The sequence below is a fragment of the Carassius gibelio genome, chromosome A18 (assembly GCF_023724105.1).
Source record: "Carassius gibelio isolate Cgi1373 ecotype wild population from Czech Republic chromosome A18, carGib1.2-hapl.c, whole genome shotgun sequence".
Classification (NCBI taxonomy): domain Eukaryota; kingdom Metazoa; phylum Chordata; class Actinopteri; order Cypriniformes; family Cyprinidae; genus Carassius; species Carassius gibelio.
In genome coordinates, this window is record NC_068388.1 from 3400558 (window position 1) to 3417770 (window position 17213).

Here is a 17213-nt window from a genome sequence, read left to right on the forward strand (position 1 = left end):
TCAGTAAATATTGTACGTCTAATTGGCTCAGGTGACAAAATATATTTGGGAAGCCCTGGTTTGAATAATATAATAAATAGACAAAATATTAACACATTTGATTTTAAAGACATTTTATATTGAATATAGCCATTGAAAATAACGCCCTACTGAATTCAAGACCTATCTGCACAGTACTGACTCTGTTCTGCTCGCCTGATGTCCCTTAAAATGAGGATGTCCTGTGGGAGGTTTCCTGTCTGCGCTCAGTGACCACGTGTGGATTCTCTTTCTCTCTGTAGGGGAAATCCCTCTGCTTCCCATGCCTTCATTTGCATGCTGCCGCTTCATGCAGTCGTCAGTGCTTTCATCTTCCCTTCCTCCAGAACCCTCATGAACCCTGTCAAGCTATAAGCTGCTAATTAGAAAAGCTAAAAAGGCAATTGCATTCTTGTCATTTAGCGGATACTTTACCAGTAACAAAAGCAAATCTTTCAAAACAGTTTCCATGAAAACAAACTGAATATTTTACAACCAAAACTATAACAACATAGGAAAGCATTGGGGGACTGCAAGGTTTGGACTTTGATTGGCTGGATTTCAGGAGCATGGTGAGAGTGCTGTAATCAGGGCCTGGAAATCAGTCTCAGGTCATCAGACGCCTCATATCATTCTTGATGAAGATCTCCTCCTCTTCATCCTGTCACATCAAAGACAGAGACGAGGTTTGAGCCGCCGGGTGCCTGGAAACAACTAAAAACCTGCACACGCACATACTGTAGTCACAAAGAAATGTCTAGAAAGAAATGCCATTTGTCACCTCAAAATGAAAAATATGAAATATATTTTGCATTGATATATTTATAGTTTTTTTTTTAAATGTAAACCAAATGAGAAATTTAGAAGTTAGAAACTGAAATATAACAAACTGAAATTTAAGTACTAAAATTACTAGAACAAACCAACATATGTAAATGCTAACTTAACACAAGATTTAAGTACCCTTAGGAAAGGAAAATATATTTACCAATATATTTCTTAAAATATATTGTGATATATTTTAATATATTATTTTCCCTTTTAATTTCTTTATATATTTGAATACATTTAATAATATATTGATGATACATATATTATATAATATATTGCAAAATATACAAATGATTGCCGCTTTCAATATATTGGAAAAAATAAATATATATAAGAATATATGCCTAATATATTACATGGTATTTTCAAATATACTGCAATATATTTTTGTTTCATAAGGGTACTAACTTATGTCTCTAAATAAAAATATTATGTTTCTTCTCTGAATCGAATAATTATTAAAACTGAACACATGACTCTGTACAGACACTCAAAATTATCTTATAGGATATATATTATAGGATTTGATCATGTCATCATCTCATGTCATTTTTTAATTCTTCACAAAAAAAAACTAAACATAAAATTCCTCCTACTTTTTCACCTTAGAAATGTTGTTCTTTATGCAAACTGAAATTTCTCGTTGATTTTGGAGTGAAATAACCAGGACATTTCTCTACAGTTTTCATGAGATTCAGCCACACACACATGCTCTCGCTGTCTGACATGAATGAAACATGAGTCAAAGTGTGACAGAAATGAATGTTCTTGTTTGAGAGAAATTTTACAGGAAGTGAGAGAGAACATATAAGAGTAAAGATGTGTTTTGCGTGAGCTCAGCTCTGGGCCAGTCTGAGAGCATGTGTTGATACTCACACACACACACACACACACACACACACACACACACACACACAGAGCATGTTCAGTAGGCCTTATAATCCAGTTTCAGCTCCACACAGCACACTAGGCTCCAAAAGAAAGGCAGCAGTCAGCCTCCAGCGGAGATTTGTCTGTCTAATCATGCACAAACACGTACACAAAGCACACAAATACACTCAAACACAACCGGGGCTCACAGATAACGCCATTTTGCAGGCAACTCTTGAGCCACGCCGGAAACACAAAACACTTTCCCAAACCATGCCACAGATTTTAGACATGCTAATATTCCATTACACGCATAATGTTGTCAGGAAAGGTAAAGCAACACTGCTAGAGGAGAAATCTGTATCATACACCATCATTACAGCAGCAAACACACATGTATAATAACTCTTACATTATTGCTCAAAGCAAGCTGTCATGGTTAAAGGTTTACAACTAATGCTTTAACAAACGCTTGTGGCAATCTTGAATTTTAAGAACATGGCTGACGGCAACAGAGGCGGAAGGAGTTTGGTGAATCTGGTGCTATTTAAATTACTGACCTCTTTATAATTTGATTAAAAGAATTTGGAATTTATATGTATGTATTTCTAATTAGAATTTTGAAAAATCAGCATATTAGAATGATTTCTGAAGGATCTTGTGACACTGAAGGAGTACTGATGCTGGAAATTCAGCTTTGCATCACAGGAATAAATTACAAAATATTTTAAATAAAAATAAACGCTGCCTTGGTGAGCATAAAAACAACAACAACTTATTTTAAAAACAACAACAAAATATTTCATTATACTCTACCGAATACCAGTATTGATAAAGTAATGAATCAAATACTAAAACTGTTCACTCTAATTAAAAATGAAAAACTTTACCGTTAAGCATGTTCATTTTTTACATTTTGCTACCAACTTTTCAGCTGCCACAAATATGAAAATGAAAATTCTGGTTATAAAAATCTCTTTGAAGACATGTTATGAAAAATATGCAAATATTTCCACTGGGTTTATTACTTGCTGTATGTCATTACTAAATTACTGAATCACTTAGGGTTAGGGTTAGAAAGTGAATGAGAACCATAAATCACAGATATCTGGCTAGATTTAGCTGGATTTGCGTGTGTGTGTGTGTGTGTGTGTCTGAGAGAGAGCGCTGAACCTCTCCGGTTGGTCTCACCAGTTGTATTTGTGTGTACGTGTATAAGTGTGTCTGTTCACCTGATGTGAATGAATGCTGAAATAAGCAAATGAATCAAGGCTGAACGCGTGTGCTGGGCTAGAGAGGCTGTTTTAATGAATGTGCAGACTGAACACTAATGAGCTGACTCTAATGAGGGCATCTAATGAGCGAGTTATCCGTGGAAGCAGGTACCCGGCGCGTGGTGTGTGCTGTTTTGCGGGACACGTGCCTCTCTGAACCAGACGGGCGATCAGGAACATAAGTGTGTTCTTACTGTGCTAGGGAAAAATCAAGAACCTATGCATGGTATAGGTAACACCTTATAAGGACTTTCATTAATCATTCATTATAGTTATTATCAAACTTAACATCAATTCTTAATAATGCTGTAAAATATTTATCACACACACACGCACATACACACACACATACAGTATATTAAAATGATTTCTGATAAGTAATGAAAATAAATAATAAATTACACCTTAAAATATATAAATATATAGATAGCAGTTATTTGAAATTGTAATAATGTTTCAAAATATTACAGTTTTTACTGTATTTTGTTTAAAAACTATTTTGAAATAAATGTTTCAAAAATATTCCAAATATTTGATCAAATAAATGTATGTAATAATCAATATGAATGTATAAATATCAATTTATTTTGTTATTATTAATTTGTGCTTATTATATAATGTTTAAAAATATAAAGGTGCTACGATATTAAAATAGATGTTTGTTGCAGCTCGTATGATTTGGACATGAATAGGTATAAAAAAATGAAATTAGTTTCTTATTCAATTAGAAACAAAAGTGTCAAAATTCCCTCTGTAATATATATTTTAATTTTTGCATAATGCAACATTAATAGCTCTTAATAATTAGTAAAACGTTTCAATACAATGTAAAAGAAAGAAAAATAAATGCTATGAAAGCCATTTTATACTATATAGCTGTTTAATAGGCTAACAACAACTGTAGACCTAACTTTTACTTCTTGTTGTCCTCTATTTACACACTTTTTAATCAATTATCACTACTCTTAATGTGTGTCACTGCAGTCCAGACAAATCTAATCCACTGGAATGTGTCCATCCTCACCCTCATCTAACTGTGTAGTGCTCATATTTCTGAATTCTTCCTCAAGGCAGGCCAGAGCCAGGACATCCTCCTCATCCTCATCAGAGTCCTGGAGGTCGAGCTGCTCCACCGACTGGACCTCCATGATCTCCTGAGCGGCACGAGACAGCGGCCGGTTTGATGGGTCTGGACGATAAGTAGAGAGGGGAGAACATCTGCTTATGGTGCCTAAAAAAGAATAATAATAATAGCTGGATGAGGTAATGAGAGAAACAAGAAGAAAACAGCTGCTAACACACCCTCTGATTTGATGGTCAGCAAAGTTTAATGTTCAAATATCTAATGCCAAGTACGAGCAGCAGTAACAGTGATGGTTGCCTACAGTTATCCTGCTTGTGACTGTGACATAGAAATGATGGGAAAAGGAAACACAGAAAGACAGCTGGGATTTGGCGGATTGAATTAACGGGGTCAGGATTATTTACTGTCACCTGGTGTCTTAATCAGCTTCAGTCGAACAGAGCTTTAAATGCTCTCTGATCCAGCAAATCACAATAATACACTCACACACGTCTCTCTCTTCTATGTGACCTTTTCATTAAATTCCCTAGTTTCTTCTTGTCTTGTGTGATCTTTCTCTTGCTCATAGTGAAATTAACTCCAATTAGACAACTCTACATTCACCAAACAGCACTCAGCTAACATTACAGTAGTAGTGAGGATACTGATTCACCAAAATACTGCTTCAGATTTATTTAGTGACTTTAGTAACATCACACCTCACACCACTAAGTTCTTATGCATTAACTGTGGAGTCAATCAAATCATTAACTCATCAGATTCATTTTAAAAACAGTGTTTAATTATCATAAGCATTTTCTCCATGAATTATATCACCAGATCAATTATTTTGTCCAATTCTGGGATATATCAAGATATAAACAAGAGAGATGAAATAAATTGATTATGAGTCATTTATTAAGTTTATAGTACATACACTACTGTTCAAAAATCTCTTGTGCTCACTAAGGCTGCATTTATTGAATCAAATATACAGTAAAAACAGTAATATTCTGAAATATTTTTACAATTTTAAAAAACTGGTTTCTATTGTAATATACTTTCAAATATAATTTATTCTTGTGATGCAATGCTGAATTTCGAAATCATTCTTTTATGCTGATTTGCTGCTCAAGAAACATTTCTGATTATTACCAATGCCCCAAATATCTTAATATTATTGTGTGGCTTAATATTGACATTTTTTCAGGAGTCTACAGCATTTACTGGAAAAAGAAACATTTTGTAACAATATAAAATCTTTTCTGTCACTTTTGATCAATTTATTGCATCCTTGCACAGTTGCATTATTATTTCAAACATTTGAAAAATACTGTAGAAGCTAATCAGAATGATTCCTTCACTGAAAAGATATATTTAAAAAGCGAGTAGCTCACAACTGAAATGCCCAGATGACACAGCAGGAGTGATCATGTTTTAGCTGATATCGCCTCCCATGATTTGGACTCGGGAGGCCGACGGCTTTGAGTATCCTCTGATGCTAAAGGCTCAATCTAGCGTGTCTAACCTGACACGAGTGTATGAGATATACAGAGAATGAACAGGAGAGAGAGAAAGAAAGAAATGCATGGACAGATATCTGACGCTTTGATTTGCACCAGCCGAAATCACAGCTGTCAAGCTGTTAAACAGATTATTTCTCCCTCCTCTGCAGACCTGCAAGTGATGAGCCGAGAGACAGAGAGGAAGATGTGTCGCGAGGTAGAGAAAGCGAGACTGATAAACCGAGCTAGCTAGCTGAGCCGAGAGATTGAGGAGCATGTCGTTGGCCGCATTCCCTGCACTCCTGCACGCTGCAACACACAATAATCTCTTTATGAAGCCTCAGCCGCGTGTGCTGGCGCAGGAAGCTCAGGAATCAGCTTGGCTTTAATTACGGGCACAAGCCAATAAATCACACCACGGCTGAGAGTCAGCGCGACTCTTCTACAGCCATGTTATTGATGTCCCGTTGTCCGAAGGCTCTCTGTAAATGATCGTTTAGTCACGGCAAAGATATAACATCAGACAGGCTCAACATTTTAAACACAGGTTTAGCCGCATAAGTCTGGATTAAGTCTGCACACAGAAAGGAAATTAAGAAGAGAGACGAAGGTTTTATTTTACTCAGACTGTTTTCTAAGGGCCTAGATTTGGGAAATAGACCAGAGGACGCAATTAATAGAATTGATAATTTCGTTTAAAAGGACAGTTCAACCAAAAAATGACAAATCTGTCATTGTTTACTCATCATCATGTCAATTCCAAACCAGTTTGAATTTCTTTCTACCTTGGAACACTCAGAAAGCGACATTTTCTTGTCCATTCAATAAATACAGACCATGACCAGATGCTTTCAAACGCAAAAAGCACCATAAAAGTAGTTCATACGACTTGTGAGTTATATCATTATATATTTTCTTGAAAGAAATTCATTTTTATTTAGCTAGTATGAATGCATTGAAATTGATCAAAAGTGATTGTTAATACATTTATAAAGTTACAAAAGATTATGTTTATACAAAAGGATTGTTTTTTTTTTTACTTTTATGTTCATTAAAGATTCCTGAAAAAAATATATAATTAGTTTTAATATACATCAGCACAACTGTTCTGAACATTAATAATGATCAGAAATGTTTCTTGAGCAGCAAATCATCATATTAGAATGATTTCTGAAGATCATGTGACTCTGAAGTCTGGAGTAATAATGCTGAAAATACATCTTTGATCACAGGAATAAATTACAGTTTAGAATATATTAAGACAGAAAACATCTATTTTGAACTGTAATAATATTTCACAATATTGCTGCATATTGCTGCATTTTGATCAAATAAATGCAGCCTTGGTTAGCATAAGAGACTTCTTCCAAAAATATTTAAAAAATCATACTGATTGTTTTCCAGAATTTCTCTGAGCATTTTTTCTCAGCCTTTTTTGACAGACAGTCTGAGAGCATGATGAACATGTCAACGGGAAAGATATTTTCAATGTTTTCTTTTCTGAAAGATTGATACACCGGTATGACATACGGAACAGAAAAAGTTATACTCTTCACAGCCACTTTTTCATTCAGATTGAATCTGGTTCTACACCCATGTCTGTTGTTGTACAAGAAATGAAAGCAAATGACCTTTGAAACACAGCCTCTGTGATGATGTTCTGCCACGGCATGGTGTGAACGTACGAGGAGTGCTACTGACGGGCCGAGCGTTCATCAGCGCAGCGACCAGCTCTTCCTCTGCGTGATGCTGAAGACTGCTGCTGGAGCTCCAGGACTCCTGCCCTACAACTACAGATCAAACAAACAATGAGATCTCCACACAGCAAGACACCCATCATGATGTGTTCAGAGCTAACATAGTTTACACAGGTTACTGTACATCACAGCTCTAAATATCCATACTGAACGTGGAAACCTTCTAACAGTAGACGCAGACTTAGATAAAACATACTCAGCATACTCAGGCTACACGACCACATTCAAACAAAAGACTTTCTCAAGGACAGAATAGCAGTTCGCTGCTCACTCATTTTTGGTTTCATACCAGCAGCCTACTGTTAACAAACCCCAAACCTATGCTGGAAAACCTTGCGCCTGTGATAGCCTGACGTGACATGCAGACAGTGAGCGGTTGAAGGTTAAACATGTGTGCATGTGTGCCATCTTAAACGCCTGCTGTAATTAAGCCTTTTTCCAGTCGACTGGCCGCTGCTCCTGTCAGTGTACGTCAGGGATTGCAAATGCACAGACAGGCCGATAAAAACGACTGGACTGTGACAGAGACAAAAAAGATGGGAACAGGAAAAGACTGCAGAAAATTGACGGAGTGACACAGCAGCCAATGAAAACAGAGATGACAGAGACGGAAGTGAATCAGGGACTTATCTGTCCTCTGTTTTCATCAACCTTGAAGCTCAGTGAACCAAACAGATGCTTCATTTTTTACGGTTTATTAGATTAAAAAAAAGTGCCTTTGCATATTTCGATTCTGCATACTCAAACAACGGCTTTAAATAGAGCTGTTTAAAAAGAAATATTAGTGTTTACAGTCAAGCTAATGGCCTTGCCAAGGTAGCACATTAGGAGCCAAAGGAGAATGCCAGGAAATGACTGAATGAATAAGAGAGAGACATAATTTATACTCCTCTTTAAGCTAGCAGCTCTCTTCAATGGCCAATCTATCTAAGTATGCAATAATTAGGCATCTAAATAACACGAGCAGAACAGAATGCACGGTTTAGGAGAGACGTCAATGGTTCTCATTAAAGCCTGGTCATATATTAGTGTTGGAAAAAAAACGCTGCTTTCCAAATGTCTTATCTCTATTATTAGCATAAAGGATGTATTAATGTTGGGAAAGATGTAAATAGCACACACTAAATGTTTTAACTAACACCTAGAATTGCTTTTGTGGTAAGTCAGGTTTTATGGGCATGATTAGTGAGGTGTGTGTACACTACTGTTGTTTTTACTGTAATGTTTCAGTTTTTTATATATTGTTTTATTCAGCAGGGCTACATTAAAATGATCAGTAATAACATTATAAATGCTACAAAATGTTTCTATTTCAAATAAATTTTGTTTTCTATTCATTAAAGAATCAAAACTAAATCATGGTTTTCACAAAAATATTAAAGCTCCGTTGAGAATATGCGTAGCTTGCATATTGCTTGTTTTCAATGTGACAATGACAATATTAAGAAATGTTTCTTGAGCTGCAAATCAGCATATCAGAATGATTTCTGAAGAATCTCTTGTGATGCTCAAGACTGGAGTTGATCAAAGGAATAAATGACTAATATGAGGTAATAATTATTTTTAATTATACAAATATTTCACAATATTGCTGTTTTTAATGTATGTTTTATCCAATAAATGCAGAGCATAAGAGACTCCTTTTATATTAACACTGAAAAATCTTAACCAACCCCAAACTTTTGAAAGATGGAGTATATGTTTTTAAAATTGCTTCTTATTAGGGCTCAGACTTGATTCCTTGTTGGTTTCGAGAGCTTCCGTGGCAGTCATCTTTCTGAAATTGTTAACCTCTGGTCTCTGTCAGATCATGCGGTATCATGCAGTATAATGGATGCGGATCGTAACTCAACAGAGCTCTGTCATTTCTAATGAAATACATATTAAGTGTACTTGTGCTCCTGTGAAAAGGAGATATTCTGCTGCAAGGTCAGTTCTTACAGAATAATCTGCTGTTTGTACAGTAACACTTGACTATTATGAACCTTACTAAGGTCTAGACAATGTTTCATTTCTGTACGAACGTCATTAAGGCATCTTGACCCAAACATCTCTGCACACGGAAATGTCAAGAGCTTCCTCATAATGGCAGGCTCTACGCTGACTGAGTGATTTTATAGAATTTCCACTTGTTTTAATATCTGAATCTTGCCCCTTAATCCTCAGCAGTCTTTATACTGTATATATATACCTAGCAAACTTCCTGTGTGGCTCTGCTCTTCTCTAAAGGTTTGAGCTGGAGCTGGGCTAGGCTGCAGGACTCCAGGGTCCACTCCCAAAGTCAGGATCCCCTCTAGGTCTTGGTACTGCCCCGACTGGATGTCCTGTCGCTGGGCTACAGAATGAACCGCCTGTGGGAGAGAAGAAAAACAGAAAGAACATTAGTCAGTAGTAGGTCAATGACATGGCGCTAATGTTTTCAAAATGATATCAAAATGCAATTTATCCAGACAATGACTTGAATACTTCTCTTATATTTGTTGAAAATATTTAAAATTTCTGCATTAAAATTAATGTAACATTTCTATCAGGCTTAAAGTAAATAAATAAATAAATAAGAAAAATAAATTGTAATCAAAAGGCTACAATTGTTTTTTTTTATTTTTTTTTATTTTTTTTAGTTCTGTTATCATTCACGTTTATCTCAGTACCATATATACTGACCTTTAAAAGTTTAAGGTCAGAAAGACGTTTCACAAAAAATGTTCAACTAGACTGCAGATTTTGTATTTGTTGTTTTATGCAGGAAATTAAGTTTTAGTGTTTATTTTTCTTTCTTTTTCACATTATATTGGTAAGTTACCAATTATAAAAACATAAAACTGGTAAAATACCAATTAACAGTTATTAATCTTGCATTTTGCAAATATAAAAATATATATTTACAAAAGTGAATTCTGAAACTACTGTTTGTTACTGAATAATAACTAAATTAATTATATATGTATATATCCATATCATATATCCATGCATGTCATATGGTTTCATATGGGTCTGCAATGTAATTCTATTTTAGTATCACTTTCACCAAGTAACACACTCACCAAGGCTGAAATTATGTGAAATAAAATACAGTAAAATCAGTATATTGTGAAACATTATTACACTTTAAAACAACTGCTTTCTATTTTTATAAATTTTTAAATGTAATTTATTCTTGTGATGCAAAGCTGAATTATTAGCATCGTTACTTCAGTTTTCGGCTTCACATGATCCTTCAAAAATCATTCTAATATGCTGTACTATTTGTGCACAATAAACATTTAATATAATTATCAATATTGAAAACAGTTGTGCTGCTTAATATGCAGGATACATTTTTTCAAGATTCTTTAATGAATAGAAAGTTTAAAAAAAACAGTATTTCTTTGAAATGTTGTCACAATGTAAAATAAAAACTTTTCTTTTAATAGAAAAACAAAATTGTGGACTCTGCCTGTTTGTGGTAATGTTTTGCTCATTTTTGGGCATTTAAACATGTTTTTATCTCTTATGCAGGTTAAATTAGGCCGAATTTAATTTGTCAATTTCAGATGAAACGCATGGACAGACAGATCTTTTTAAAAGAAAAAAAAAAGTTGTAAACTGAAAGGAAATGAGAAACAATTATGTTTTGATTGAGTCCCAGTCAGTGGCCTTTAAATGGAAAATGAGGTAGGGGAAAAAGAATCGGCGGGTGGTAGTTAAGGACACAAATTTTCTGATCGCCAGACAAAAGAGCAGAGATAAGGCCGCTTTCTGATCAGACATTTAATTTCAGGTGTTTCATGTAATTCATTCTCTTTTCTCTCTCTTTCTGTTATGCTATTAAACGCTGATGGTCCATTTACAGTTATATTTCCAGCAGAGAGTCTATGAAAGCTCATGTTTTTCATGATATCTTGTGGCTGCATTTCCATCTTCATACAATCAATAAACTAACAAAATTTTGGGGACAGAAAGATTATTATTTTTTATTTTTTTAAGAAATCAATATTTTAAATGATCAATGATGTATTAAATTTATCACAACATTTATGTTACAAAATATGTATATTTCACAGAAATAAAGTTCTTTCAAACTTTCTTTCTATTCACCATATAATCCTGAAAAATAAAATAATAATGAAATTTGAAACCTGGCTATTTTAACACTGATAATAATAAGCAATATTTTGACAAGGAAATCAGCATTTATATAATAATATTTCACAGTTCTTATTCTATTTTTGTTTAAATGGATGCAGAGTAAGTGCAGGCTCTTGGGATCTGGGTAATCTTTTACAAGTAACTGAGGTTGAGGAAGCGACAGGTCTCTGATCACCTGGGAAGATCCTGTAAACAGGTCCGGTTCTGTGTTGTCATGTTCTGACTTTGTGAGGTGTGTGCAAGTGAAATGAGGGTCTGCCAGAGGCATTGTGGTCGGACACGGAGAGGGAAAACCATTCTTTTGCTCTTCTGCATCTGTGATTCGCCTCAGTTCTTCATCAGATGAGTCTTCCTCACTGGGCACCAGGCAAGCATCTTCACCTGTCATTTCTTCTTCTGAATCTGAGCAGTGACAAATAGTGAGAGAAGAGAAACCATGAGGACAGGAGGAGAGAAAACACTGAGATGTTTCAGCAAACACACACACTTATCTAACGTTCGCAGCGAGCCGCCTGGACATTGTCTAGCAGAGCCTGTGTGTTTCTCTTCCCTGCTTCCCGACTGCTGCCTCCTGCATTAATAATGCTTATCCTACACAGCTTGAAGTTTCCATCACTCTGCTAGTCAGCAAATACTGAAGAAACAACCACTGTGTGAATGAAGGCTGATGTCTAAACTGGTGTTTTCTCATCATGTCTACGTGCTGGACCCCAAGGGATTGGTTCTAAATCAGGTTTTCTGTCATTTGTTAAGTATTTTTTAATGTTTATCAAAAAGCTCTTTGGAATACTTGATTTGGATTGGTCTTTCATGCATATATTATTGTACAAAGATGATAAAATGTATAATTGTCCGACACATCCTTCATATCTGTACTAGTTTCATGTCTCTCGTCACTCCTCAAATTCATATTTCATGCCATACCCAAACATGACCCTGAACTTCTGAACGGTAGTGTACATGTTACTTATTATTTATTAAATTATTTATTTTACCATATTGGTGTTGCCATCATTTTGCATTGGTTAAATGTTTAAGGGTAAATAACACTGCTTAAGCATAGTAAAATCTGTAATGCACAGTCAGCTTCGTGTGGTATATATTGGTTTTAAATATATTTCAACTGCTATTAATTACAAAGGAAACAGTTCACTCACAATCATTTTCAAATAATAATTATAAACATGGTGGCTAAAGCACATCATGCAATTAGATACTGCCAACTAACATTTTCAATGTTCAGACAACTTTAATAAAAATGTACCAATATAAATCTTACTGACCTGACATGCTCAGCTGTAAGGACAGCACTGTAGCTTTGGGTGACCTTCGCGGTGCCTTTAACCATTTGGAGACTGGAGGTGAACGGTGCCTGTAAGTATGAGAGGATTCAACTCTCGGCGTAGAGGACCTGATGGAGTCATAGATAGGCTTAGACGTACTTCTATCTGAGACTAATCCAGACTGTGATGATTCTCTAGTTGACGGATTTAATGAAGGAACTGCAGTGCTTGGGGAAGTGAGAGCTAATTTTGGTTCAGAAACAGGTGTTGAATGAGTAGGTATGGACTGGATTGGGTTGACTGGAGAGGAAGCTGATCTAGACCCTGGGGATGGAGAATCTGGAGGTTTAGGACTTTGTTTAGAGACGAGAAAAGAAGGAGGATGACATTGAGAAGCCCTAACAGATGGCACTCTACCAGGAGAGGGGGTGACAGTGGAAATATGGTCCTCAAAGCCTGGGAGAGATTGTTTTAATTTGGGTGTTAGGAGTGAAGGAGATGATGTTGGCAGAAGCGCTGAGGGTTTATCCCATTGTGCTGCGGAAGATCTCGTCCGTGGGCTCGGTTTTGGAGAGTCACTGAGTTCTACTTTCTGGCTTCCTGTTTGTGAATTCAACAGAGATGGCTCTGAGGTAGTCGACAGGTGCTGTGACTTCTGAAGCCTCGTTTGAAGTGGAGAAAAGCTTTCTGATCTTGGCAATGATGGCGAAGATTTGTCGGTCTCTTGAGACTGGGGCCACATCTCAGAAGAAGAGCTGATCTCTGTGTCAGAGTTACATTCACTGAAGGATCCTTTGGTCATCTCAGAGAAATACGGTGTTGGAGGCAAGACCGAATATTCAAAATCTCCTCCTTCAGATAAATCTTCATTTCCTACAGATGCAAACCTTAAGGAAGAAAAACAGACATGCATATATAACATCTAATAACTTACTCCCACAGTTTTATTTCAAGTCTAGTTGTGGCTGATATAAATGTAAATGTCAACATGACTGTATTTGTGTCAGTTCTGAAATAAGAAAAACACAGCAACTTCAATAATATTGTTGCTTCAACACGACACTCCTACTGTGAACTTTTCTGTCGCTTTCTTTCAAAGCATCTCATGTTTGCCTTGATCTTGAGTTTCTTACATTTTGCTCTCGTTTCTCTGCTTGACTCCAAAGGATCTGTAAAATGTAGCATCTCCAACCATCTTCTGGAAAAATTAAAATGACAAAAACAGTTTTTCAGAAGAAGACAGAATGATAAGTGTAAAGAAACATTACTGAGGAGTTATTCTCTGGCCCCCACCCAGCAGTCCATTAGAGAAACTGGGGTGCTGGGGTTCAGAATTACCTCATCTAACTCTATGATGCTTAAACAGGGTTCTGCAGGGCTGTTCGCTTTCCCAGCATCCTCAGCGGGAGGGATCGTGAACAGAGAGGTAATGTATTTATGCAACTCCATCCGCTCTGCTGCAAATCAGAGATGCAGTAAAACAGATTTATGTTTAGAGTTAAACACTGGAATTAAATCAGCTAAATGTTCAGTTTGTACACACTTATTCATAACACAGAGTGACAGATCTTATTTCAGTCCATGCTCTGTGAAAATGTTTATTTATTTTTATTTTTTTAAGACATTAATTTATTTTCTGAATAAACACCCCATCCGTGCACAATTCATTCATGCATATATTACTTAAAGAAAAAATGTTTTCATAATATTTCAAAATACACTACTGTTTAAACTTTAAAGATATGGGATCAGCTAGATTTTCGTATTTTTACCAACAGTAAATACATAATGTTAATAAATGGAATGCATTTTTTATATTTATTCCATTTAAATAACAATGTTTTTCAGTTACTGTAACAGTTACAGTTGCTGATCAAATAAATGCATTATTGGTGAGCATAAGACTTTTGAATGCTGGGGTCTTGAAAAAAAAATCAGAATACACAGGATGCGTTTGAAAAAGGGACTAAAAAATGTTTTGGGTGTGAGCATCATGGAGGGCTTTAGAAAAGATGCGACAGGCTTGGGCTGGTGCTGACGAAGAGAGATGCCACTCATCGTGGGGCTGTTTGGGAAAAGCTGAATGTGGTCAGTTCCTTGACAGCTGTGATCAACCGGCCTCCCAGCAGCACCTAGAAACTTCTCTCAATCAGCTGTCGGAGTGCTCTGTCAGACCATCGCCCTCCCTCCAGTGTAATAAGAGCTGTGTGATTACCCTTCAGGGACGGAGTGATGGATCCGAGTTGCTGGCTGTGAGAGGAAAGCTGCCCTCTGCAGTGACTCTTACAGCTCATTTCTCCAACTTTTTGGTGAGAGTGCACTTGTACGGGTCTATGTGAATCACAGCATGTACACGACCAGTCACCCACTATTCCTTGTCATCCATTTTCTAACCCAGGTATGATGATAAGACAAGTTTACAGTGACAAAAAAAAAGAAATAATATATATATATATATATATATATATATATATATATATATATATATATATATATATATATATATATATTTGCAAATGTATTTTATATATTTTTCTGGTCCTGTTTTGTACAATAAATTCACATCAACAAACAGTTGACGGTAGCCATTGACTTACAATATTTTTCCAATGGCTACAATCAACTGTTTGCTTTCCAACATTTTTCAGAACTTCTTCTTTTGTGCTTAACAGAAGAAAGAAACTCATACAGATTTGGAACAACTTGAGGCTGAGTAAATAATGACAGATTTTTGGAGAGGGTTATCCCTTTAAATGTTTGCAAGAAGAAGAAAAAAAGGTAAATATGAGCAAAGAAGAACAAAAATCTAACATTTCACTGAAGTAAAACAGTTGAAAGTGGGGGGGGGGGGATATACATGTATATTACGAGGACTGTCAAGCAAACTGGATTCAAGAATTTTAGAGAACTTCACAAGGAATGCATTGAGGCTGGGGTCAAGGCATCAAGAGCCATCACACACAGAAGTGTCAAGGAATTTGGCTACAGTTGTCGTATTCCTCTTGTTAAGCCACTCCTGTACCACAGACAACGTCAGAGCTTCTTACCTGAGCTAAGGAAAAGAAGAAATGGACTGTTGCCATTGGTCCAAAGTCCTATTTTCAGTTGATTATAAGTTTTAGATTTCATTTGGAAACCAAGGTCCTAAAGTTTGGAGGAAGGGTGAAGAAGCTCAAGTTGCTTGAAGTCCAGTGTTAAGTTTCCACAGTATGTGATGATTTGGGGTGCAATAACATCTGCTAGTGTTGGTCCATTGTGTTTTTTGAAAACCAAAGTCACTGCACCCATTTACCAAGAAATCTTGGAACACTTTATGCTTCCTTCTGCTGAATAGCTGACTAGCTGACCAGAAGATACTGATTTCATTTTCCAGCAGGATTTGGCACCTGCCCACACTGCCAAAAGCACCAAAATTTGGTTAAATGACCATGGAGTTGATGTGCTGGACTGGCCAGCAAACTCACCAGACCTGAACCCCTGAGAGAATAGATGGGGACTTTTCAAGAGGAAAATGAGAAACAAGGGAATTACTGAAATAAATGAAATTTTCCTTGACATTCTAATTTATTGAAACGCACCTGTAATTATGAAATTAATGTTTTTCTCCAATACACGTTGGCCACAATTATTAGTACCCCTAGAAATTCTTATAATTTGTATATTTACATTCATATTTACGTTTTTTTGACCTTTTTACAAAGGGGGCTAATAATTCTGACCACAACTGTATGCATATATATATATATATATATATGTATGAAAACACATAAATATTGTCAAAAGTAATTTCATGTTTTAAATTGTGTGACGTGAATGTCTATTATCAGTTTACTGTTTTATTGTGTGTGTGTGTGTGTGTGGTGTGTGAGATGAAACCGGCCACACCTGTCAGTTTTCGGCTCAGTTCATCTGTCTCTGCGGGTGGAGGTGTGGGTGGTTCTGGTCGGCGTTGGACAACAGACCGGGGCTGAAATTCTTCAATTTGTCCTCTGAGGGAGAGAAAATAATGCTGCTCCCAGTAAATCACACTCAGAAATTTGAGGATAATTAATCAGGCTCCCTTTCCTCAATAGTACAACTATAAATAAATGACATTTCAGCACAGCACAGCACTTTAGTAATAGCTTTATCCTCCTCTGAAAAATATTTCCACAGTAGTAAAAAATAACATTAACCAATAATGCAATAGCCTGACATGTTTTACGTCTTTTCAGCATTTTTTTAATCGATTCCTGATGCATAAAATCAAGCCTTGCCTTATATTATTTTAGAGATGTGTACAACTACACATTTTCAAAAACAGTTGGCTGGTGGGCTGTTTGACTGAGTAGTTAATTTGCCCATGTTGTAGGTATGTAAAATTAGGCCACTTTTGGTACAAATACAATTGAGCGTCATTGAAGTATAGAGTAGCTGAGTGACATACCATGATTTATGAATGTGACAAATACATAATCATTGTCTTATTATTTTTTCTTGTGTTC

The 17213-nt window shown here is 36.0% G+C and overlaps 2 protein-coding genes across 3 annotated transcripts in view; both read right to left on the reverse strand.

Annotated features, from left to right (window-relative positions):
- On the reverse strand, positions 1–12970 carry LOC127934223 (uncharacterized). 2 transcript variants are annotated; one of them, XM_052531463.1, is made up of 6 exons: positions 12730–12970; positions 11622–11848; positions 9510–9669; positions 7193–7351; positions 4018–4224; positions 1–679 (listed from the first exon to the last, which is right to left on the reverse strand). In XM_052531463.1, the coding sequence occupies exons 1-6, from the start codon at positions 12734–12736 to the stop codon at positions 675–677; spliced, it is 765 nt and encodes a 254-aa protein (XP_052387423.1). In that variant the 5' UTR covers positions 12737–12970; the 3' UTR covers positions 1–674. The 2 variants fall into 2 exon arrangements, with proteins under 2 accessions (XP_052387423.1, XP_052387422.1); XM_052531462.1 differs by lacking the exon at positions 1–679 and having other exon boundaries at positions 3619–4224.
- The window catches only part of LOC127934092 (zinc finger B-box domain-containing protein 1-like), a 24987-nt gene continuing 20560 nt past the window's right edge, over positions 12787–17213 (reverse strand). The window contains exons 11-15 of the mRNA XM_052531266.1: positions 16615–16718; positions 14068–14186; positions 13863–13927; positions 12889–13616; positions 12787–12818 (exon numbers count right to left, since the gene is read on the reverse strand). Coding sequence (XP_052387226.1) covers positions 12787–12818; positions 12889–13616; positions 13863–13927; positions 14068–14186; positions 16615–16718 — 1048 coding nt within the window. The remainder of the gene's footprint in view (positions 12819–12888; positions 13617–13862; positions 13928–14067; positions 14187–16614; positions 16719–17213) is intronic.